Source organism: Lissotriton helveticus, chromosome 9 (genome assembly GCF_964261635.1).
Source record: "Lissotriton helveticus chromosome 9, aLisHel1.1, whole genome shotgun sequence".
NCBI classification, from domain to species: domain Eukaryota; kingdom Metazoa; phylum Chordata; class Amphibia; order Caudata; family Salamandridae; genus Lissotriton; species Lissotriton helveticus.
The window spans coordinates 129,065,223-129,090,421 of NC_136070.1; the positions used below are offsets into that span (position 1 = coordinate 129,065,223).

At 49.1% G+C, this 25,199-nt stretch overlaps 1 protein-coding gene across 1 annotated transcript in view; it reads left to right on the plus strand.

Annotated features, from left to right (window-relative positions):
• NUSAP1 (nucleolar and spindle associated protein 1) overlaps positions 1-25,199 on the plus strand; it is a 345,737-nt gene that overhangs the window by 175,592 nt on the left and 144,946 nt on the right. The window contains exons 10-11 of the mRNA XM_078659621.1: positions 6,464-6,529; positions 6,651-6,835. Of these exons, the coding sequence (XP_078515747.1) occupies positions 6,464-6,529; positions 6,651-6,835 (251 nt within the window). The remainder of the gene's footprint in view (positions 1-6,463; positions 6,530-6,650; positions 6,836-25,199) is intronic.

Consider the following 25,199-nt stretch of genomic DNA (forward strand, 5'->3'; position numbering starts at 1 on the left):
GTTAGATCTATTCGCCACAGAAGAGAACGCGTAATGTCCTCAGTTCTGCGCGTTGGAGTTTCCAGGACGGCACTCGCACGGCGACGCCTTTCGGCGCGAGTGGAGCTGCGGTCTGTTGTACGCCTTTCCGCCTATACCACTTCTGCCCAGAGTGCTGAAGAAGATCAGGCGCGACCGGGCCCAAGTTATCCTTGTGGCTCCGGACTGGGCTCGAAGGTACTGGTATCCCGAGCTACTCAGCATGTCAGTCGGTCCCTCGATCCGCCTGCCCCTTCGGGAGGACCTTCTGTCGCAGCAGCAGGGGACGGTCCTCCACCCGAACCTGTCCAGTCTCCACCTCCATGCGTGGAGATTGAGCGGCGACAGTTGAGGCCATTTGACTTGCCTCCTGAAGTTTGTGATGTGATTCTGGCAGCCAGGCGTTCCTCCACAAAGTCGGTATACGCCTGCCGGTGGAACAGATTTGTGGCATGGTGCACAGCAAAGGCTGTGGACCCTCTCTCTGCCCCTCTATCCGAGGTTCTCCTCTTTCTTCTCTCTCTTGCCCAGCAGGGCTCTGCTCTGGGCACTATCAAGGGCTACCTTTCTGCCCTTTCGGCCTTTCTAAGGCTGCCTGATCAACCTTCTTTGTTCAAGTCCCCTATTGTAACGAGATTCTTGAAGGGCATTACGCACATGTATCCACCTGTTCCGTTCGTGATGCCTCAGTGGGACTTGAATCTGGTTCTGACTTTCTTGATGTGCGCTCCCTTTGAGCCGCTTCATTCCTGTCCTCTCCGTCTCCTGACTTTGAAGACGGCCTTCCTGGTTGCCATCACCCCTGCCAGGAGAGTGAGTGAGCTCCAGGCTCTTTCTGTCAAACCTCCTTTCATGTCCATTCATCCAGACAAGGTGGTTCTGAGAACTAGACCTTCTTTCCTGCCCAAAGTAGTTTCTGCTTTTCACATCGGGCAGTCCATCACCTTACCCTCCTTCTTCCCGCCTCCGCATCCCTCAAAAGATGAAGAGCGGCTCCATCGTCTGGACCCAAAACGTGCGCTTTCATTTTATATGGATCGCACACGCCAGTTCCGGGTGGATGACCAACTGTTTGTTGGCTACGTGGGTGCGAAGAAGGGAAGGGCGGTACATAAACGAACCATCTCTCGGTGGGTCGTCCTGTGCATCAAAGCGTGCTACTCTTTGGCTCGGAAGGAGCCTCCTGTTGGGCTGAGAGCCCATTCCACTCGGGCCACGGCGGCTACTACTGCCCTGGGCCGGGGAGTCCCCTTGCAGGACATTTGTCAGGCGGCTACGTGGGCCTCGCTGCACACGTTTGCGAGGCACTACTGCCTGGACAGTCCAGTCCGGAGGGATGGCTTTTTTTGGCCGTTCTGTCCTCCAGGACTTTCTGGTGTAAGCTGTATTGGTTCGCAGACCCACCACCGGGGTTGGTATTGCTGGGGTATCTATTCTAAGGTAAGGAATCTAATACTAACCTGTTTCTTTCAGATGAACAAGTTACTTACCTTCGGTAACGATATATCTGTAAGAAACAGTAGTTAGTATTAGATTCCTTACCGCCCCGCCCATCCTCCCCGTTCTGCGAACTGATACATAGGGTTAAGGTCATCCCCTTCAGGGCCCTAGTTTCGCATGGCACCAGTGTTGGTTCTTACATGGCTCTGCGTGCTCTGGCGCGGAAAAGCTGTGTGCAAAGAACTGACGTCAGCGCGCGGAGGCGGCGTCTATATACTCCAGCGACGTCATCACGGCGCTCGACGCCGACGACGGACGCGGAGCCGCAGGGGACGCCTGCAGACGACGCCTACTGACGCGCAGGGGTACTGCTACGCAAAAGTTTCCGGATCCAGACCGACGCCTGGGGATATTCTAAGGTAAGGAATCTAATACTAACTACTGTTTCTTACAGATATATCGTTACCGAAGGTAAGTAACTTGTTCACCTGTACTGTGGGTGAACATCACACTTAAGGATACCAAATCTATGCTTTACAAAACAAAAGCATAACTCTGAACAGTTACAGGTGAGCAAACCTGTGTATTTTCTCAGAACATCATTCAATAGCTCTAATGCAAATTAGGTTTCCAAAATAATAGAGGTGTGTGTGTAACCACAGTAAGTGAATGCCGAGATTGTTAAAAAGAACACACCTAAATGAGAAGTCGTGCTGTCAGAGTTGCATTAACCCCTTCGCTGCGGGGGTTATTCCCCTGCTGTGCTGGGGGGCGCGCACAGCGCCCTCATGCTCATGACAAGCTCAGCTCGTCATGAGCTACGGCGCTCTGGTGCTCATGATGAGCTGAGCTCGTCACAGGTGCATTGGCTCCCGTGGAACGCTCAGCACAGCGGGGGAATTCTCCCCGCACCTGAGCGTTCCACGGCTCAAGACGAGCTGAGCACGTCATGAGCACCGGAGCACCGTGGCTCATGACGAGCTGAGATCGTCATGAGCACCGAAGGTGTTAACCTAAGGTTTATGTTTATAAACACAAAGCGTGAAGTGTAAATCAATATAACGGCACATGGTACTTTATAAAGCAACCACTTAAATTAGGGAAGACAGTAAGTTGTTAAAAGCCCTCATAGAGGCTTATCAACCAGTGAAACCAGATGCTTTCACATTTGAAGTGTGCGCACAAGAAACACAGGGGACAAGGGAGAGGGCAAGTGAGAGGACAGGCAGCAGGAGAGCGAAAGAGTAAGCAGCACCCGATAATGGTGGGAGAGATACAGACAGGGCCTTGAGTGGAATGAACATGCCAAGCATTCTTGTCGGGAACTGATGAAGTTCTGCACTCACTGGTTTTATTTGTTTTGGAAGAGGAGCAGAGGCTGCGCTTGGTCCTGTGCTGCTTCTGACTCTTTTTTGTCAGATGGCTTTGAGTGCTGGGGCTATTGTTTGAATACGATGGCGCAGCACAGGCTGGATTAGAGAGGGGCAGCAGGGGGCCAAAGTGCAAAGCGAGCGCGGGCAGCTCCTAAAGGACACTCTGAGGCAATAGCAACAAGCTCTCGGCATTGCTGTGGGGGGGAAGGGCGGGGGAGCAGCAGCCTTTGATGTCTGGTGGTGTAAGAGACAAATGTTTGTGTGCGCAGCTTCCTTTCAAGTCGGATGGGGGGGCGGGGGAGCAAGTGAGTGAGGCCAAGCGCGTGCTGGCGAAGTGTCACGCTTCAATAGATCACAAGGCCAATATGTCTCGCTTTTAGGACCTTATAAGTATTTAGTTTTGCAGCACAATATCCTTGGTGCAACAACATCAGCTGTTGAATGGCTAAACATTGTACCTTATAAGTGTTTAGCCATGCAACAGTTGATGTTTTGCACCAAGTATATTGTGCTGAAGTTATCCAGAGATGAGACCGGCAGGGCAAGGGGGTGAAATATTGAGATAAAGGAGCAAAATGGAGAAAGATTGAGGCAGCGTAAAAAGGAAAGGTAAACGGAGTGGGAAGGGAGCAGGCCAGTGAGAAAGAGTGAGGTGAAATTCGAAGGCAGTAGAGGAAAAAAAAGGGAGTGTTTATGAAGGAAGCTGAATGCGAGAGGGATGAGAGCGAGCGAGATAGAGAGAGGTGGGGGCAGGGGATGGGAGGAGGAGAGGGTGCGGCACAGTGCACGTGGCGAGCTCCTCGGCAGCTTGCACAAATGGTGCTCCAGATGTATGGCTGCTCAAGTCAGCCCAAGGCAACAATTCTAATCAATTCTAATGTGATAAAATGCTGCAGGGGAAAGTGCACAGAGGCCGTGGCTTGTGTAAAAAGAACGTATGAACTCAGATTAAACAATTCCTCAGCGTGGTAATTCTATCTAGAGGGGAGACCGGAGGGGGGCGAGAGGACACGAGAAGCGGGGATGTAGAGGAGGAGCAGACCGATGCAGGGACAGGATGAGAGAGAGAAAGAGAGAGATGTGAAGAAAGTGACAGAAAGTGCAGTAAACAGAAAGGAGCATATGTGGAGAGAGGGGACCCGATAAAGTCAGAAGGTGAGATAGTTGCTGATGGGTGGAGGGTACAGGGGAGAGGTGCAGGGAGAAAGAAAATAGATTGAAGGAGAGGCGACTGGGGCAGGCAGAGCGAACACAGTGTGGCTCTCAAGAAGAAGGAGAAGCAGAATGCCAGACAGAAATGGAGGGGTGAGACAGGCGGGGCAAGGGGGTGAAAGATTGAGATAAAGTAGCAAAATAGAGAAATATTGAGGCAGAGTAAAAATGAAGGGTAAACGGAGTGGGAAGGGAGTGGGCCGGTGAGAGAGAGTGAGGAGAAATTCGAAGACTGTAGAGGACGAGTATATGGGGTGTGAGTGAGGCCAAGCGTGCGCTGGCGAAGCGTCGCGCTTCAAGAGCCTGGGGGTGTGCGAGGCTTACTTGCAAGTCGGATGGGGGTGGCGGGGGAGCGAGCGAGTGGGAGGGAACGAGCATATGGGGTGTGAGTGAGGCCATACGTGCGCTGGTGAAGCGTTACGCTTCAATAGATCACATGCATTGGGAGAAATCCGCTTGGTGAAAGAGTTTGTTTCAACTACTATACTCTCGTCTATTTATCCCTGCGGGATAGAATAGTCGAGATCTAAAAATAGAAGGACCGAACAGCTGTGCCTAGCTAACAAGATTATGACTCCCACTGACTTGGCCCCAGCCCTACAGGCCTGTCTCCCCTCGAACTGCATCTGCGAAATCCCAGTGTGTCCTGCAGCCAGCAACCTCAAAAACCCTGGAGGACCCGCCTGCCTTCACTTCCATAGACTGCTTCTCCTGTGAACACCGGATTTGTTCAACTGCAACCACTGTCTGCAACCGGAGACCGCTAATCCGGCCCACTCTGCACTCGCCGAACCCGGGCCTGAGCTTAAGTGGAAAACACCACGAGGAGGTCACCCTGGCAATCCTGACCAGAGATCCGTCCCCTGACCTTCCTCAAGCCTCCAGCCTACGCCTATAGTCTAAATCCAGAAGGCCCCACAAACCGGAGCTGGTAAGAAGATCCGACCCCAAAAGGCACCCATGCACCAGACACCCCACAGCCTTGTTTGCCCAAATCGACTATGCCTAACCTACCCCTAATTTCCCAACTTTCCTCTTGAAGTGGTGGCCGCACCCTGAAGTCCTACGTCTCCCTGCCTGCAGTGCTTTTGCAAACTGGAGGTTCTCCATTAGAAACAACACGGTGCCCAACGTCGAAACAGCACTCTGCACACGGCCGCCTCAGTGCCGCTGAAGGTGCACCTTTTGTGCTACTTTTTTCCCCCATTTGCCCTGACTTAAACCCCAGGAGCTTTGCTTCCAGCCACCAACCGGAGGCCCCCTATCACCCATTGGATAACATTCGGCCTCAACACCCCGCCGCCCTAGTGCCGCTGAGGGTGTAACAAGAGTGCATCACTGACCCTGGGGGACCCCTGAGTCTAACCCCTGAACCTTCACTCCCACAGTCAATAACTTACCTGTGAACCGATAACCTGTTTTTCCTCCTTAGGTTAAAATTGACAATTTTCTTCCAAACATTTTCTAAGTGTGGAGTTTTGAAATCTAAAAATATTCTTTAAAAATCACACGAATAACCAAAACGTATTTACTTACCTGTTTGCAGGAAATGTTCAAGCGCTAAATCTAGGTATCCAGTACTGAGTTAGAAATGTAACGTAAAAAGTAACTTACCTGTAATTTCCTGAAAAAGCCTATTCATTTCAATGTACTGTATTTGCTAAGTGTTGCAACCTACTGCATCCCATGTAACTCAAACAAAGTACAATTTCTATTGCATTTTCAAACTGTTCTATATTCAGCAACTTATTACTGTAAAGTATATAATGCTTACCTGTGCCAGGCTTGCTTGGTTCTAAAAATAACAGTATATATTTTTGAACAAAACCAATTGGCCTAGAGTTCAGTTCTTGAGTGTGTGAATTCATTTGTTGACTGAGTGTGTACATCAAATGCTTAACACTGTCCTCTGCTACTGCTCGACCACTCTACCACAAATACAGAGTAAGTTTCTATCTAACTTTAACCTCTGCCTACCTCTGGGGTCACCTGTACTCTATACACACTATACCTCATTTTGGTATAGTATATATAGAGCCAGTTTCCTACACCCATTAATCCCCAAAGTGACAGCTTATGCAAGAGGTTGGAGTTATGTAATACAAAAACTGCAGGAAAAAAAGGTTAGTTTGTCAACCTTATTTAAAATAATCAAATGTTTCATGTTATGCAGTTGTAATTGGATAATACCATAGGTCTTTGTTTCTATATGAATCCTTTGCTCCTCTTTCTACATATGTATTAGCCCCATAGATATGCATTCTTTCACCCTAGCAGATGTATTCTTCTTGGCCCAAACATTTATTTAATTAATGCACATTTCATGTGGGTACAATCATGTCTTGTTTTTTTCAGCATTTTGATGGATTATAGATACATATATTCAATGAAGTCTTCTTTCTCATATTTTCTTTTTCCAGATGTTGGCAGATAAGAAAACTGTTCTTAAACAAGGTGGCAAGAAAGTATCTGTCAGCAATTTAAAGGTAGAAGACAAACCCTGGTTTTATTCACACATTGTCAAATTATGACTTAGCTTAACTGTATCTTAGGTATGACCTTCCATCTCGTGCTAAGTTGCTTTTCTCTTCCCTCTTTTCTCCATAGAAAAATGGAAACAGTGTGGCACTTTTTAGCCCAGTGCCTGCAAGGAACAGACATTCTATTATTGGGACACCAGCCAGCCAAAGACGCTCTCCACGCACCTCAGTAAATCTTGCAAATTTGAGCCTCTTAACTGAGAAAGCCACTTTCAAACCTTCCGTCTTGTCATCATCCAAAATGAATGTCCGGTATGATATTCAAGTTTAGTTAAGAGCAAAGTATACTTTTTTCCATTTTTTTTGTTTGTAGAACAGTATTTTTAATAGTAAGGCTCCTGCGGTACTTTAAGTAGCTTAGGTTATAGTACGCCTCTCAGCATGATGATCCTTAAAACCCCATGTTTTGTATAAAAATCCAAACACCCATCACCATTTCACTTTCTGTTTAGATAAAAATACAGCATTCAACAACTATGCAGTTGATCATTGTATTGATTATTTACTCGTGTTAACACATTTTTACAACACATGGTATTTTTGGTTGTTTTTTTCTGTTCATTGATGGTGTTTTTCTTTTTCTCAATGGTAGCTTTGTGATTTTTCTTTTTCCATTACTACTTCCTTGAGCAGTGGCTGCTTCTCCGCTAAAGCGGAGGAGCGTTGCCTCACTACCAGGAGCAGAAAGAAAGGAAGAAATAAAATGATAACGGAATGTTATCATTTTATTTTTTCCTCCTGCTGTAGCAGTGCGTAAGGGGGCGGGGTGGAGCTGCAGGGGAGGAGTGGTAGACACTCCTGTGCGAAATGACTGTTTTGTCGGCCCTCTTGGGCTGCACAAAACAGTCATGCGCGTTCCAGTGTTCTCCATGCAGGCTGCATTGTAGTCTGCATGGAGAACATCCCACCCCTACAGCCCCTGGCTGAGCGCTGTGCCACGGTGCTCAGACCAATCACAAAAGTCCATTGGAGCGTTGTGATTGGCTTAGGAGTGGGAGCTTAGCTACTAGCTTCCTGTTCTGACCTGGAGCCGGATACAGGCAGCAGGAGAGAAGATGCTGGACCCAGCCCCCCTCGCGCTTGTCGGGGAGCCATGCCGACTGTCTCTGTCCTTGAGACATTCAATTTCTCATGGATACTTCTAACTGCACGTTCCTTTCCATTAGAATATCCCCCTGCACCAGACTGAATCTGGAGAATTTTTCCAGCAATGCTCCTACACACTGGTATATGGTGCCTTTAGGAAGCTGGCTCCATATATAATATTGCCACTAGGTGGGTATTGCGTGCACAGAGTCCTGGCGTTCCCCAAAGTATCCAAGGCTCAGTGTAAAACTTAACGTGCTCAATTATTGGTAGTGTGGGCGAGCAGCCTTCGCCCTAATACGGAGTGTAAGACATTTATTGCACAACAGTGATTATTAATAGATACACTACTCCAGAAGGATATCCAGACCGATTTCAGAAAAATATAGTTTGTATTTACTTTTAAAACCAAGATCTTCATAATAAAGCAAGTACGCTTTTAAATAAAAATACTTTTCACTTTCAAAATTTGAAACTTTGAATTTTTTTCAGGGCAGTGCAAAGTTATCCTAAGGGGATAACAATATGGTGGTTAAACAGGTCAGTGCAGTAATGCACTTACATTATCCAGTATTATGGGTGTCTTTCATAGATTCACATGCCTGAATCATTCCCCGTCGTCGAGATGGGAGCCCCGGTAATAGAAAAGTAATGTCCTATAGACATACATAGAGAAAAGTAGGCCTAAAGGCTTTGCCTTAGTAGCCTATCTATGTCCTTTTGTAAAAAGGACCAAAATCCTGAAGGTAGCCAATCAGCTACCACCTCCCTCTAGAACCTTCCTGCCAGGAGCCTCAGTCTCTCAGATTTTCTACCGCACGTTGTGCTAGGGAGTCCCCACCTGAGCTCTCCTCAGGTTTCTTGGATTTATCTCTTTTCTACAAAAGCCTCGGATTATTTGCTTCAACAATGGCTGAACAACAGAAGAAAGGACTGTTTAGAGCCTGTTCATCTTGTGGTAAGAAGAGACTGCACGTCGATGACAAGCATGAAACTTGCCTCTACTGTCTTTACCCTGATCATTCTCCAAAAGAATGTAGGATTTGTAGAACATTCTCTACTAAGACTCTTAAAGACAGAGAAGGAAGACTGCTCCTCTGGTTGAACAGACTCAAAACCAAAAATTATGATGTACTGTCCTCGGAGGGCAGTGAAATGGCTTCAGTTTCTTCGAAACTGTCCTTGAAGAGGCCAAGGGAGGCTTCCCTTAGCCATTCAGACGTTCCTCATAAAAAGACTGCCACAAAGTCTTCTGAGGTAAGATCTGACACGTCTGTGAAGGATGCCTCCACCTTCAGAAAGCCAACGCAGTCATCGTCGACGAGTTCGTCGACTTTTTCTTCGAGAAAAAACACCTATGTCACCACGTCGACGACGACGATGGCATCGTCTGCCTTCTCATCGACGACGACCACCCAATCGTCGACGATGGGTAAGCCGCTGTCCTCGATTATACTGATTAAAAAGCAGTCGACGTTCATCAAGGCTCCGTCGACGAAACAAAAAACGGCGACGCCTACACCGTCGACGAAGATACCATCGACGTCAGGCACACCGTCGGCGAAGTCATCGACGACGGTAGGAGTACCGTCGACGCCAAAGTCACCGTTGACGACGAAGGCACCGTCGACGACTAAAACACCGTCATCGACGAGAGCGGCGACGACGTCGAAAGCACCGTCGACGACCACATCGTCGACGACGAGGACACTGTCGACAACCGCACCGCCGACGACAACATCGACGACGAAGGAACCGCCGACGACCGCATCGTCGACACATGAGAAACGTCGACGCCATGGAAAAAAGCGGAGTTAATTCCATCTAAAAAGGTTACCAAACTCCCTATTATGCCAGATTTGACATCGCCCAGTAGGGTTCAAAAACTGCCCCCATCTTGCCTGTTACAAGATGATGAATCAGAAGACGACCAATTCGATCAGGCTACTAGTCCGTCGTATCTCAATGTTAAATGCCAGAGTACAGACGATGGAGATTACGTCATTTTTACTGAAGAAACTGTTCAGGCTCAAGTGCATACTCAAGTCACTCCAATGATATGCCTTCCAGCTGCGATAGTCACTGATCTTCAATTTTTGATCGACGACTACAAGAAACGATTCCCAGAATCCACGGAGAAATCTCAAGCGTCAACCAAACCACAACAATCTCCAAAGTCAAGACCACCACCTTTGGACATTTCTCAAGACAGGGAAACAGTTCATAACATTCAATCTTCTGATGAGGAAGAGGATGTACCTGAGGAAGGAGAGGTTCGAGACGACCTGTCACATAAGAGAGACGATGAGGATTATGTCGCTCATTCTCCAGCCACTCCAGAACCCAACACTTCAGACTTTCCACCAGTGGATATCGGCGGATTCCACAATTTAATAGACAGAGCTGCCACTAGATTCCACATGACCATGGAATCAAAGGAAACAGATTGTTTCTTATATGACTTTAAAGATCCTATAAAAAAGGCGGCTAGATCAATTCCCATAATAGATCACATCTGGGAACAAGGTCAGCAACTCATGCAAACGCCTGCATCGATTTCAATAGTGGTGCCTAGACTGGATAAAAAGTATAGGGCACCGTCAACTGCACCTACATGCCTTAATGCACATCCCAAGCCGGATTCGGTTGTCACCCAAGCCGCTCAAAAGAATTCCAGAAATCCATCCTCGCCACTGTCAGCACCACCAGACAAGGAGGGCAGGAAATTGGATGGCATCGGCAAACGTTTCGCCACAACGTCAGCCATGACGGTAAAAGTGGCCAACGCCATTGCTCTGCTAGGCAGATACAGTAGACAATTATGGGAAGATATCGTTCCATATCTAGCGGATGTACCCGAAGACTTGAAGGATGAGGTTCAGTCACTCCTTAAAGAAGGACAAATGTAAGCGTCGGAGATCATTGATTCCGCTGTAGATGTCGCCATGACAGGCTTCAGACAGCTGGCAGGCGCAGCGGTTTTGCGCAGACAAGGATGGCTCAAAGCGACATCCTTCCGACAAGAGGTCCAAACCAAAGTTTTGGATATGCCCTATGACGGACAACATCTATTTGGGGAAAAAATAGATGAGGCCTTGCAGACGATCAAGAAAGACACTGACACTGCAAGAGCTCTCGGGACTTTACAATTCTAGAAACCAGTCCTTTCGAGGGCACAGAGGAAGGGGTCGGCCCTCATACAGAGGATCATATCAAGGAAAATCCTCTTATTCCTACAATCAAAATCGCTCACAATATCAGCAGCGACAGCAGCAACAAGGTCGTCAGACCTCCTACGGGAGATCAAACTTCAGGGGTAAATCCCAGAAGAAAACGGCGGAAGACAATGACCATTTCCCGCAGCCAGTCCCCCCACCGTCTTGTCCACTCAAAATTGGAGGAAAATTGACACACTTCCTCCACAACTGGAGATCGATAACGACTGATCGGTGGGTACTCCAATTAATCCAGCATGGTCACACATTGGAATTCGACTCAATCCCACCGTTAACTCCTCCTCGCAAACTTCCACACAGGCACCTTCGTTTGCTCCTGCAAGAAATCTCTTCAATGCTGAAGAAGGGAGCAATAGAGCGAGTCCCATCAGCTCAAAAAGGGAAGGGATTTTATTCCTGCTTCTTTTTAATTCAACAGAAAAAGAAGAAATGGAGGCCCATTCTAGATCTCAGGGCACTCCATGCCTTCCTGAAGAGCCAATCGTTTCGAATGGTGACTATCCAGGAAATCCTAGGATCGCTAGAGGAAGGAGACTTTATGACGTCTTTGGACCTGCAAGACGCATATTACCATGTCCCAATACACAAACGCCACAAAAAATTTCTAAGATTCGAAGTAGCAGGTCAACACTGTCCTTCCATTCGGCCTCAAATCAGCGCCACGCATTTTTACAAAGTGCCTGGCTCCTGTGGCAGCTTTCCTGAGACAGCAGAATCACCAGGTCTTCCCCTACCTGGACGACTGGCTGGTGAAAGCACCATCTATCACAGACGCGCAAATGTCTTCCAACGCCTGTCTCGATATTTTCCAGCACCTAGGTCTGACTCTCAACTACGAGAAATCAATCTTACAACCCACCAGAATTATAACATTCCTGGGGGCAACTCTAAACACCATTTCTTCCAAAGCCTTCCCATCTCAAGAAAGAAAACACAAACTTATGGCTCTGGCTACCGCAGTGTCTTCAAAACACAACATCAAAGTCCGAACTTTCAAGTCCCTTCTAGGGATGAGGTCTTCTTGCATACTACTCATCCCTCACTGTCGGCTCAGAATGCGCCCCCTTCAGGAGGCCCTGACCAAACAGTGGACCCAATGTACAGGTTCTTTCGAGGATCACATAGTCATCACTAGACAAATTACCAAGGCTTTACTTTGGTGGACAACGAACAAGAACTTATCGAAAGGTCTAACGTTCTTGATACCAGCAACTCCACACGTCATAACGACGGACGCTTCTCTAGAAGGATGGGGTGCAGTCCTTCAGGAATTGCAAATCAGTGGCAAGTGGACGGAACAAGAGAGGACTCTACATATCAACCTCCTAGAACTAAGAGCAGTTCTACACTCTCTACAGGCATTCCTCCCTCTTATCAAAAACTCAGCAGTGCTTGTGAGGACGGACAACACAACCACAATGCACTACTAAGATGAGCCTTCCTCCTTCCCACCGTCCTGCAATGGTATGCACATTTATTTACTTTCTTATTTGTATTGCTGATGGTTACTAGTCGCATGATATGTATTATCTCAGACTATTTGTTATGTTCCATCGCAAATGTGCATAATGTATTGCTTGCTATTCTGATTCAGGCATGTGAATCTATGAAAGACACCCATAATACTGGATAAGAAATGCGTTACTTACCTGTAACAGCAGTTATCCATTATTGGTGTCTTTCATAGATTCACATGCAACCCTCCCGCCTCCCCAGGAAGGACTCCTCTCTCACTCCATAACATATGTTACGTCTACCTAGCTTGGTGCGTACGAAAATCTGAGAGACTGAGGCTCCTGGCAGGAAGGTTCTAGAGGGAGGTGGTAGCTGATTGGCTACCTTCAGGATTTTGGTCCTTTTTACAAAAGGACATAGATAGGCTACTAAGGCAAAGCCTTTAGGCCTACTTTTCTCTATGTATGTCTATAGGACATTACTTTTCTATTACCGGAGCTCCCATCTCGACGACGGGGAATGATTCAGGCATGTGAATCTATGAAAGACACCAATACTGGATAACTGCTGTTACAGGTAAGTAACGCATTTCATTCTCGTCTTCGGGACCAAAAGTCAGCTAGGGGCAAGGGTCAGGTGAGTACCAAGACAGCACCACCACCAGCGGCAAAGGGGTGGCCATGTGCAAAGGTCAAAATTGGAGTTCGGCCCAATGCTTTTCAATGGAGACTGGGGGTTGCCTGGAGCCAACCTGCTTGCAGGTAGGTAAATCTGTTGCTGGGGCCAAGCATTGGGAGTTAGCGCAGGGAGGGGGTGTCCACAAAGCAGCACTACACATACACCACCAGCTGCACTCTGTCAGGATCTCTGGGGATACTTCACTGCACCGGTGAGTGACTTAGACTCTGGCTTTGGGCGTCAGGTGCATACTGGGCAGGAGATCCGGACCCGCCTTGATCCGGAGTCCCTTGGAGTAGGTTTTGTCTGGATAGGTTTGCTGTCCACAGGAGTTTGGATTATTTTTCAACTGTAGCAGTCCTCCCAGGGTTTCAAAGGTCGCTGATGCAAGATGGATTGTAGAAGGTGTAGAGAGGCCAGTAGGGCTGGGGCCAAGGTGGTCGTCGTCTTCAGTCTTCTAAGCAGGATGTCTTTTTTTCTTATTAGGTCGTCGCCGGTCTAGTTTCTAGGTCAGTGGGAGCCACCTAAATACTAAATGTAGGGGTGTTTTAAGGGATTCACAGGTATGGCCAATGGGCACCTAACCTGAGGTGACTACACTCTCTCATGCCACTTTCCTGGGCAGAGGGGATGGGGGCATAGTCTTGGCCTTCATTGGAGGGTCTCCCCATCTTCAAGATGGTGGGGACTGAAAGATGTGCTCCACCTTGCCTTTCCCGTCCAAAGTGGCGGTGTACTCTGAGGGCTGCGATCTGCTGCTGGCAGCAGAGGCTAAGGGGGTCGCATTACAAAGGTGGCAAGCCTTTGTTTCCCTCTTCGAGAACTGGCCCAACCCAGGGGAGGTGGTGTGACAGATGGTCCAAGACCACAGCAGCGTTGGTAATTTTTCAGGGATCACCTCTGAGGTGTCCTCTGAGTACTTTGCACAGTAAATCTCATACTGACATCAGTGTAGATTTATTGAAGAGTAGTTTTGGTACCAAACATACCTTTGTTCGGTCAAGCCATCTTGGTGCTGTGGAACTCAACTTGTTGAGTTTCCAGCCCATGTACTTTCCATGGCTCTATTGGGGCGTACAATATTAAGGAATGAATCCTAATATTGAAGGGTGCATATCTGCTCATGCAGATCTGCCCTCACCGTGCCAGGCGGCAGTCAGCTCAGCATCGTGTGACTCTGGGCAATTGCTCACTTAATCTCCCAACGGCCCCCAGCGCCTTACGGGGTGATATGTTTGCGTTTTACAGATATGGATTATTTATTTTTTATGGTCCCAGTGAGGGGGATCCCTGGGGAACCTCTTCCGCTCTCAGGCCCAAGGTACCCAGGGTACCACTTACTAGGGACTTATAGGGGACAGAAGTTCCAATTGTGGAAAAACACATCAAAACCAGGTGAAAAGGTGGAGGCGAACCATACCAAAAAAGGCACTTTTTCACACTTTGACTTGCGGGTCCACCCGCGATCACGACTGCCTCTTTGGGACCAGCTAATGGGCCCACTGAGAATCCAGAACTGACTTCTATTCCGGTGCTATGGTCCACATGAATTACTTATGTACTGACACACACTCTGCTGGTTGATGATCCAATCCTGATGCTGGTTTCTGTCCCCTAACTTACTTCTACCCACTCTGGCTTGTGTAACTTGATGAAATCATGAAAATGCACGCAATTCTTATGCAATCAGATTCCAGTTGCTGACCTCTGCTTCAAAGTTAGTATCAGCAGAGGATTCATTCATTTTTTTTTTTTTACCCCGATTTGGACCCAGAACTGGGAGCCAATATCCATAAGGACAATGACAATGGGGAAGGAGAGGAATTGATGCCTCCTCGTTATACATTATACTGATGAAGCATTGTATATAGGCTTCTAAAATACAAGTTAGCTGGAGTCCTCTCCTGAAACAGAGCCTGACTCTCCACTTCATCCACCGTTGATGAAAAGTGCATCATTTGCAATGAGAGTTCGGAGGGTAGCTAAAACACTACGATTGCAGTCACACACTATTGAGACTAAATCAAATGTGTTCACTTTGATTGCTTCAACCAGGGCTAGCTTTATCCAACTCATTATTGCCTTTAAATGAAGGCATTACTGTTGCCCTTCTGACCAATCATGCTCATCAGTCAGTTGATCTGTGCTTGGGGAAATACACTAGTTTCTGGTGACCCGGAGTTGCTGACCAAGCATCCCACAAAAGAGAGCCTAATTGTTCAATCCTCAACAAGTAAGGTCAATTCTAATTTGTACCTTTCCAATCTTCTCCATATGGAATCAAAAAGACTTGATGCTTATGTAAACAAAATGTTTTCTTCAGGGACTCTAACTCTTAAATCATTTTGTCTCTTGGGTCAATAAAACCTCGCATTTTGCGATACGGACAGTGATTTATTCCCAGCCATCCGGGAAGATCTCAATGCCTCTTTGTCCCAAATAATAAATAATGGTCAGTATGCACCCAAGTATATGTTCTGGGATGTTTGAAAACTACAGAATGCATCAGCAGAGCTATTGGCATGCGTGTTGTGCTCATCAGACGCACCTGAATGAAATAATAGTTTTTTTTCTGGAAATATAGAAGGTACCCCTAATGGATATGTCCTTCTATGGCTCTATGTTCTATGGAGAAAAAGCTGACTTGGTGCTGCAATAATTCAAGGACAGTCCAGCTACAGCATGTCCCCTGGGGCTAAATAATTTCCCCACCAATAGAGAAATGTCATTGTCTCTATTCCAGGGGCCTTGGTTACAGACCACTTCAGCCCTCCCAACTTGTACCGCAACTGTTCACCTAGTCCTTTTGGGGCCACAGGTAGATACAATTCAAACTAGTAGGGGTAACAGTCCTCATACTTACTCCCCTGCTGCAGCGACTGTCATGCTGCTTTAGTTTTTCCTCCCAGCTTCATGCCTGTCTGGTAGGAGGCAGAATACAGCGTTTCCTCAACTGCTGGAGCACCATCATTTCAGACTGGTGGTCCTACAGATTGTTCAAAGGGCGATACCCTGCCCTTTCCCTCCTTTCCAACCCCCTTTTTCCTTGCACCAGAGCAGCTCTCCGAAGAACACTGCAATCCTGATGCAACAAGTCAACCTTCCGATGTCCAAGAGTTCCATACACGTCGTACAGGAATCTAAGAAGGGGAAGGATGCTATTCGCATGATTTTGACATTTGAAAGGAGGATGGAGGACTTAGCCCTTCTATGGCTCTCTGCCTGCTAAACACCTTTCTGAAGGCGGACCGGTCCAAATTTTCACTCTGAGACAGATCCTGCCTCCTCTAGATACTGGGGACTGGATGGTTTCTGTGGACTTGCAGGATGCATATTTGAATATACCCTGCGGGCGTTACTTGCATTACAAGGTGAGCCAGAAACGTTTTCCTTTTACTGTGCTCCCCTACTGCCTTGCCTCAGACCCTCAGGAGTTAGTTTTGTTGGTGTATGCAGTCCATTTCCCAAGGTCAGGAGTAGATGTTTTTTTGTACATTTGTTTACTGGTTGCTGAAGTTAGGATTGCCACAGTCGTACATCACCTCTGGACAGCAGCAAACTCGTGACAACAAGCCAAAGTCCCACATGAGCCTTACTCATAGGATTCCATTCCTTGGGCACTTCTGAATATGGTGGTGTTCAAAGCTTTTCCTCTGTCGCAGCGAGTATGGGGTCTCCAGATATCATCTTAATGTTACGGGATCAGTCCTGGGCTTGAGAGTGGCTATGGTGTTTTTTGGCCTTCTAGCCTCATGTATCCTTCTTATCCCAAATGTTGTGTGGCACATGTGGGTTCTGTAGTGGACATTCATATCTCAGTGGGCCCAGCATGAGGGCTAACTGTCTCCATTCAGATCCTGAAGGACACAGCACAACATCTGCAGTTGAAACGGCAGAACGCCTCAGGAACTGCATGATGCAACTTAATTGTTTAAAGCTGAATGGCGATAAAACAGAGGTTATGCTTCTGGGCTCCAATGCGGATTTCTGGTCTCCCAAATGGTGGCCTGACAGTCTGGGCGACTGTCCAATCCCAGCATGCAAAGTCAAAAATCTGGGAGTCCTATTCGATGAGAAATTGACCATTAATGCCCAGATCAATAATCTGTCTTCAACCATTTGGTATATACTAAAAATGATCAGAAGAATATGTCCTTTTATTCCCCATGATTCACGTAAAACAGTGGTCACGGCTTTGGCCGTGTCCAGACTGGACTATGGCAATGCTTTATATGCAGGGATTCAGGGCCAATACCTAACTAAACTGCAACGTCTCCAGAATGCAGCAGCAAGGCTGGTGCTGGACAGTCCCAGATACGAATCAGTCTCCCACAAACTAAGGGCCCTTCAATGGTTACCGGTGTACAAAAGGATAGCGTTTAAGTCTTTGTGTCCGAACAAGGCACTTCAGGGATCAGGACCACAGTACCTGAGAACACACCTTAAATGGTATGTCCCAGCAAGAAGTCTAAGATCTACTCACGCTAAACTTCTTCCTGTACCCAGGTACAGGCAGGCGAGGTGGGGAGGAAGAAGCTTCATGTGGAGGACAGCCAAACTATGGAACCTTCTACCCTTCACAATAAACAGTAGCCAGTCGCTTCTGGCCTTCAGAAAGGCAGTAAAAACCTGACTGTTCTCCGGCTAAGCCAAAATCGCACTTCTGCAATTACCTGAAGCGCATCAAACAGTACCGCCAAGACGCCCTCGGGCAATCACGCGCTCTAAAAGTCCAATAATCAAATCAGTCGTGACAGGTAGATGCTGACCTGCAGAAGGCCTCTTTCCTTACTACTCAATCAATCAAGAATTTGTAGAGCACACTACTTACCCGTGAGGGTCTCAAGGCACTGGGGGGGAAAAAAGGGGGAGGCTACTGGTCGAACAGCCTGGTCTTGAGTAGCTTTCTGAAGGCTAGCAGGTCTTGGGTCTGTCGTAGGCTCAGTGGGAGGGTGTTCCGGTGGGAGAAAGATCTTCCGCCGGTGGTTGTTCGTCGGATGTGAGGGATGGTGGCGAGGGCGGCGGAATGGAGCTGACTGTTGGGGATGTAAAAGAGTCGTCTGTTCAGGTAGGCTGGGCTGGTCTTGTGGAGTGCCTTGTGTGCGTGGATGAGGAGCTTGAAAGAAATCCTCTTGTTGACGAGGAGCCAGAGCAGGTTTCTCAGGTGGCGGTTGATGTGACTGTGGCGTGGTACGTCAAGGATCAGGCGTGCAGAGGCGTTTTTAATGCGTTGCAGTCGTTTTAAAGAGCTTGGCCGGGGCTCCCGGGTAGAGGGCGTTTCGGGTAGAGAGCGTTTCCATAGTCGAGTCTGCTACTGACGAGAGCTTAAGTGACTGTTCTTGTATCTGTCGGGATCCACCTGTAGATCTTGCGGAGGGTGTTGAAGCAGGAGGAGACTGCGTTGACTTGCTTGGTCATGGAGAGTGTTGAGTCGAGGATGACTCCCAGGTTGCGTTTGTGGTCGGTGGGTGTCTGGGCTGCTCCCAGTGCTGTAGGCCACCACGAGTCGTCCCAGGCTGAAGGGTTGGAGCCGAGGATGAGGACCTCCGTCTTGTACGTGTTCAGCTTCAGTCGGCTGATCTTCATCCAGTCGGCAACGGCCTTCATTCCTTCGTGGAGGTTGGATTTGGCGGTGAGGGGGTCCTTAGTGAGGGAAAGGATCAGTTGAGTGTTGTCGGCGTAGGATGTTATGTTGAGGTTGTGCTGTCTGTCGACTTGTGTGAGCGGGGCCATGTAGATGTTGAACAGTGCCGGGCTGAGGTATGATCCCTGGGGTACGCTGCAGATGATCTTGGAGGCTTTGGATCGGAATGGGGGGAGGCGGAAGCTCTGGGTTCTGGCAGAGGAAGGCGGTGGTCCATTCCAGGGCCTTGTCTCGGATCATTGCGTCATGGAGGCATGTGCGTAGTGTGCGGTGGCAGACGGTGTCGAAGGCGGCGGAGAGGTCAAGGAGGATGAGGGCCGTGGTCTCACCGTTGTCCAGCAGGGTCCTGATGTCGGTGGCAGCGATGAGGGCAGTCTCGGTGCTGTGGTTGCTGCGGAACCCTGACTGGGATGGGTCCAGGATGCAGTTCTCTTCCAGGTATCAGATTAGCTGTCTGTTGACGATCTTTTTGATGACTTTGGCTGGGAATGGAAGCAGGGAGATGGGCCGGCAGTTCTTGAGGTCTCTCTGGTCCGCTGTGGGTTTTTTGAGTAGGGCGTTTATCTCGGCGTGTTTCCAGTTCTCTGGGAAGGTCGCGACTCGAAGGAGAGATTGATGACGTTGTGCGATGGAGCTGCTGGCTTTGTTGAAGATGTGGTGCGGGAGTGGGTCTGACGGGGAGTCGGAGTGGATTATGCTCATGGTATTGATGGTGTCATCTATGTTCACGTTGGCCCAGGCTGGCAGGGGTCGTGGTCGATGGTGTGCGGGGTGTCTGGAGTGTCGATGTCTGTTGGGGCTGTCATGGATGTCAGCGATCTTGCGTTGGAGGAAGGCGGCGAGGGAGTCGCACAGGGCTTGCAACGGCAGGATGTCGTTGGGGTTGGAGCTGGGGTTGGAGAGTTCCTTTACGATTTTGAAGAGCTCCTTGCTGTTGTGTGCGTTGTTGTTGAGGTGGTTTTTTAAGAAAGTCCTCTTGCAGACTTGATGAGGTGATGGTGTTTGCAGATGGCGTCTTTGTGGCCTGCGAGGCTGTCCGGTGTCTTTTCATCGTGCCGTTTCTTCTCTAGTTTCCGGCAGGTTCGCTTAGAGGCTAGGGGTTCTGGAGTGAACCAGCTACCTCTCTTGCTGGTATCTCTGTGGGTGGATTTCTTCAGCGGGGCGAGGGTGTTGGCACAGTCGTTGATCCTGCTTCTGAGGTTGCAGGCGGCGTCGTTGATGTTGGAGGTGTCGGTGGGTGGGTTGAGAGCGAGGTTTGCATGTAGTTGGTCTTCCGTGATTTTGCTCCAGCAGCGGCGGGGGATCTGTTGGGTGCTATTTCAGGGTGCTATTTCAGGGAGACAGAATTACAATTCCTAAAAGTAGGACTGCTTGAAGAGCCATGTTTTCCTGACTGCCCATTCGCTGCCCCATCTCCCAGCTGCTCCTCCTCCCTCCCACCCACCCATATAAGCGGACATGGAATATTTATTTGGTCAATGTATAGAATATGAAAAATAGAAACAAAAACATGTACAAGAGGGCACAGTCCTGTACCCAGTGTGAGGGAAGGAAAATGGAGAAAAAGGTGGCAAATAAAGTAGTTTTTCAGGTAATAACTTTGGAGCAAAACGTGGCTTGCATCTCAATACATAGTACAGCAAGCTCAAAGCGACAGTAACTACAATACATAAAGACAATGGTAAATTTGCAGCACTGTTTGTGAAAGTCGACGCTTCGATCCGATCCCATGCTCCTATATTAGCGGGATCATCATCAGGACTATTGATGATGATTGCCTGGTTGTTTAAAAATGCCGCCTTAACGTAGCTCAGAGGGGAGAGCCGCGTGTCCAAGGTCTCGGAGTCTGGTGCTGGTAACTTCTCCTACGTGTCCTGGTGGTGACAGATGGTCTACGTGGCATACGCTAGGGTTCAGGATCGAGCCCAGGACCCAAGGGGACTGCAACATAAAATCGTGGTATGGTTCCTTATGGACCTCCTGGTAAAGCGCAATGGCATACTGGGTGTTACAGCACCCTACTTGAACCCGTTCACTCTATTCTTGATCTTCCCCAGATGATTGGTTTAACAATGTTTGAACCAGCCCCTCCCATGCTCTTCCCGCGTCCAGCGCCTTTTCATTATTCAGACGCCGCGCCTGCTGGAAGCGAGCAGCACCCTCACCACTAGCTCACTTTATCATCTCAGTCCTCCATCTCTTGCTGCTAGGACCCTCTTTCGATTTCCAGTGCATCGTTATTTCTCTTTTAGCCAGCACCAGTCCCATATCTACGAACTTACTAGTCTCCTTCGTCTTGTAAGTATGAGGAAATCAGTGTAATATGCATGTGGCCATATCAAAATCCAATTGGCGGTCCGGGGTTAAATTCAATATCTCTCCCACCTCTCCCATTAGTTCCCCAACTTCAGGCATTCCCAGAGCATGTGCTCCAACTCCACACCTACTCTAGCGCACCAGAGTGTCCCAGTTCTGATCATACAGTTTGAGAAAAAACGTAGGGCCAGATTACAATATAGGTGCTATTTAGCGCACCTGAAGAATAACAATACTATGGAGTACTTTATATCAGGTTAGATAAATAGCACCTATTACAAATTATTGGGGAATAACATGCCGATCTTTGGGTTTAACACACCTAAATTCACCTGGTACAATAAATACCATAACAATTTCCCCTGTTAAATTTCGTCCTTCTGATATTGAACCCATTGGCTGCTTCCGCGATTTCGCGGCAGTGCGACTGTTTTAAAAATGGGCGGGGCCGCGACGGCAGCACCAGCGAGGTAGTGCTGCCGACGGCAGCATGGAAGGGGTTAATGAAGCTTACGGTATTTATTGCGATAAATTATTGGATGCGTTCAATAACTTTTAGACATAGAACTAGAGAAATTAGAACTTGACAGTGCAACAAAATATTCTATTTGGAAACAGGCTATACACAACATGAAGTACTGTGTTCCACGTGGAAAACATGTAAAATCTCTTTTCTGATGGAGACTTCTAGCTGTAGATTCCTTATCTTTTTAACAATCGCGAGGCGCCAGACTGGATCCGGAACCTTTTTTCCTAGTACCTCTTCGCGCTGGAAGGTGGTGCCATGCAGCTCTGCACTGAAACCATTCCACTCAGTTGCTATTTAGTTATTATTTTTTTGGCTAGTCCTATTCCTGTGATACAGTATCAATATTTTTAATCTATTGTCTGATTTTTCTACATCAGACAAAGGCCTGCCACAGCGAAAAATTGCTTTTGCGTGCATGTTAACATTACATTTCTTCATGTCCTACTTTAAATACCATGCACCCTGCCTTGTGGACCAATAGTTAAAGAGAAGATCTGAAAGAGGCAATTAGTTATGGATTCCTCACCTTAGAATTACCCCCAGGCCTCAGACTAGATGTGGAGAATTTTTCTTCAGCAGTACCCCTGTGCGTCGGTGGATGGCGTTGCTGGAATGACGTTGCAGTATCTACTTGGACACCGCCCCCTGCGCACTGACATCAGTTCTTTATTTTTCCGCACCAGCAAGTGCAGATACGGAGAGAGTGGTACCTCGAGTCACTTTTTGACTCTTTGCGACTTTTGTGGACATCTTTTCAGTTGTTTGACTCCAGGTGCACGCAGGGATATCCCGACCTTGAACCGGCTTCAAGGCTTGTGACTCCTGGCACATACTGAGGACGGTTACGGACCCGCACCGTGTGTCCCTTTGGTGTTTGGAGCATGACCACGACCCAAAGTCGTTCTCCGGCTGCAGGGCCATGAACCCGAAGTCTTTGTGGGAGCGGTACCAAAAGCTTCTTGAGGCCCTGCAGTCCGCTCCTCGAGAGGGAGGTCGCGGGACGGGTCGCGGAGTCGTCACCACCACTCCCTTCTAACGTTTTCGGGTAAGTCGAAGTACAAGAAGAAGACTAAGAAGCACCGTCGCTCTTCGCGTTCTCCCTGTCCATCTGCCGACACTGGAGGCAGAAGATAGACGTCTGGCTCCGCCCGCGGGGCCTGCTGGGTTGACTCTGACCTTCCCTGGAGCCGGAGCGACCCCTGCCAAAATTCGTAGCTGTTGCAAAGCCCTCCATTCCATCTTTTGGCAGCCGAACTCCCCCTTAGGGCCCTGTAGACTCGGCTGGGGGCTTTAGGCCTTCGGTGCCGGCGGCTTCGGCGCCGCAGGTCCCCCAGGGATACAGGCATGGATCCGAATCGGCGCCAGTCGACCTCGTGATACCTCCGCCGCCGAATCCAGTGGCGACACCTCCGCCCCTCTGACGCTGGTAGTGTCCCGAGCCGACGTCGACCCCGGCCTCCCCCTCGATAAGGACACGGAGCAGGACCGGCGCTGACCGGTACTTTTGTACCTGTGTTCTCCGCTGGTGTTCCCTATTGCCTGAGTTGCTACCAGAGGTGGGCTAGGGGGGACTGGGAGGGGTCTGTGGACCCTTTGGCAGACCAGTTAGAGGAACCGGACTGGAAAGAGGAGTTTGGCGAAGCCAGTGGTCTGTACACCTCCCCAGACCTCGGCATGCTATCTCCCCCTACCGTGGCTATGGAGGAGGGAGCATCTTAAGCAGTGGTGTTGCGTAGGGCGGCCAAGGCCCTAAACCTTGAGCTTCCTATGGTGACTATCCGGACTAACCACCTGACCGAGGTGCTTCAGCCGACAGCTGCCTCTTCGGAGAACCTGCTGCTGGTCCATGAGGACCTTATGGACATTCTTTTGGGCACTTGGTCCAAGGCCTACACAGGGGCTCCTGTGGACAGTATGATTGCCCAACGCCACCGCCCAGCCCTGGGCGACCCAATTTTCCTCTCCCAACATCCCACCCCTGAGAGCTTGGTGGTCCAAGCATCGACTTCCAAGGGCGCATTCGCTACCGCACCACCTGATAGGGAATCCAAGAAGCTGGACCGCCTTGGGAAGAAGATGTTTTCTTCCTCCAGCTAAGGACTGCGGTCGGTGAACACTGCATGTCTCTTGGACCTTTACTTCCACTCTGAGTGGGATTCGGTCACGCAGGTGCTGCCACCATGCCCAGAGGTGGCCCGGGCCGTGCTCTCCTGTGCGGTTGCAGAAGGGAGAGATGCAGTGACATTCGCCATAAGAAATGGGCTAGGCACTGCCGACTCACTCGGCAGAACGATTTCCACATCCGTAGCACGGAGATGCTACACCTAGCTGAGGTCCGCTGGCTTTTCGGGTGATGTCCAAGCACCAATTTTGGACATGCCCTTTGGTGGCTGTCTCTTGTTTTGCGACAAGACTGGTTTCTAGGGCTACGGCCAGATCCTTGTGCCGCGCTTCCACCTCTCGCCAAGCGTTGTCTGCTTTTAGCCCCTTTTGTGGCTATGGAAAGGGTGCCCCGCGACGTATCGCCCAGAGCCACAGGCCTGTGCAAGCTGTCCAGCCTAGGACGTGGATCCAGGGGGCTTGCCAGTCCACCAGCGCCCCCTCTGCAGAACCCACCAAACCCTCCTAGTCCGACCTTTCAGAGCCACCAATCGCCAATGGGCGGCAGGATTCGCCGTCACCTCCCCCACTGGCTTAACATCACGTCGGACAGGTGGGTTTTGCAGATAGTCCGAAGGGGCTACTCCCTCCCCTTTGAGACTACCCCTACATCCATGCGACCTCCATTCCATTGCATGTCGGAAGATCACTTTGCCCTTCTCCAACATGAAGTTACGGCTCTCTTGGCCAAGGGAGCCTTAAAGCGCGTTCCTGCCCCAGAACTAAGTCATGGTTGTTATTCCCACTACTTTCTGGTGCCCAAAAAAAACCAGGATCTGCGTCCTATCTTGGATCTCAGGAACGTCGACAGCTTCCTCCTGAAGGAGAAGTTCAAGATGTTGACACTGGCTCCGGTACTGTTTGCCCTCGACCTTGGAGACTAGATGGTAGCGTTGGACTTGCAGGGCGCTTATTTTCACATTCCCGTCCTGCCGGCCCATCGGCTTTACCTGCGGTTCATGGTAGGCCAAGAGCACTTTCAGGTTACAGTGCTCCCCTTCGGCCTTACCAGTGCCCCTTGGGTGTTCATGAAAGTGATAGCGGTGGTAGCAGCTCATCTGCGCAGATCACGGGTTCCAGTCTTCCCCTATCTCGACGTCTGGCTGTTGAAGGCGGGCTTGCCCCAGGCTGTTGCCTCTCACCTGCAGACTATGGCCGACCTCCTGCATTCGCTGGGGTTCACCATCAACCTGCTGAAGTCGCACCTGATTCCCTCTCAGAAGCTCCTTTTCATCTGGACACAGCACAGTTTCGTGCTTAGCCTCTCGAACAGAGAGTCCAGGATATTCGGGCTTTGATTCCGATCTTTCAGCCTCTATCCTTGGTTTCGTTCAGAATAACCCTGAGGCTACTGGGCCTCATGGCCTCTTGCACCCTGCTGGTGGACTATGCCTGGTGGCCAAAGTGGGCTCTGCAGTGGGACCTCAAGTTCTAGTGGGCACAGCATCAGGGGAATTTTTTCGATTGCATCCAGATCTCGGAGGGTACTGCACACCAATTGCAGTGGTGGCT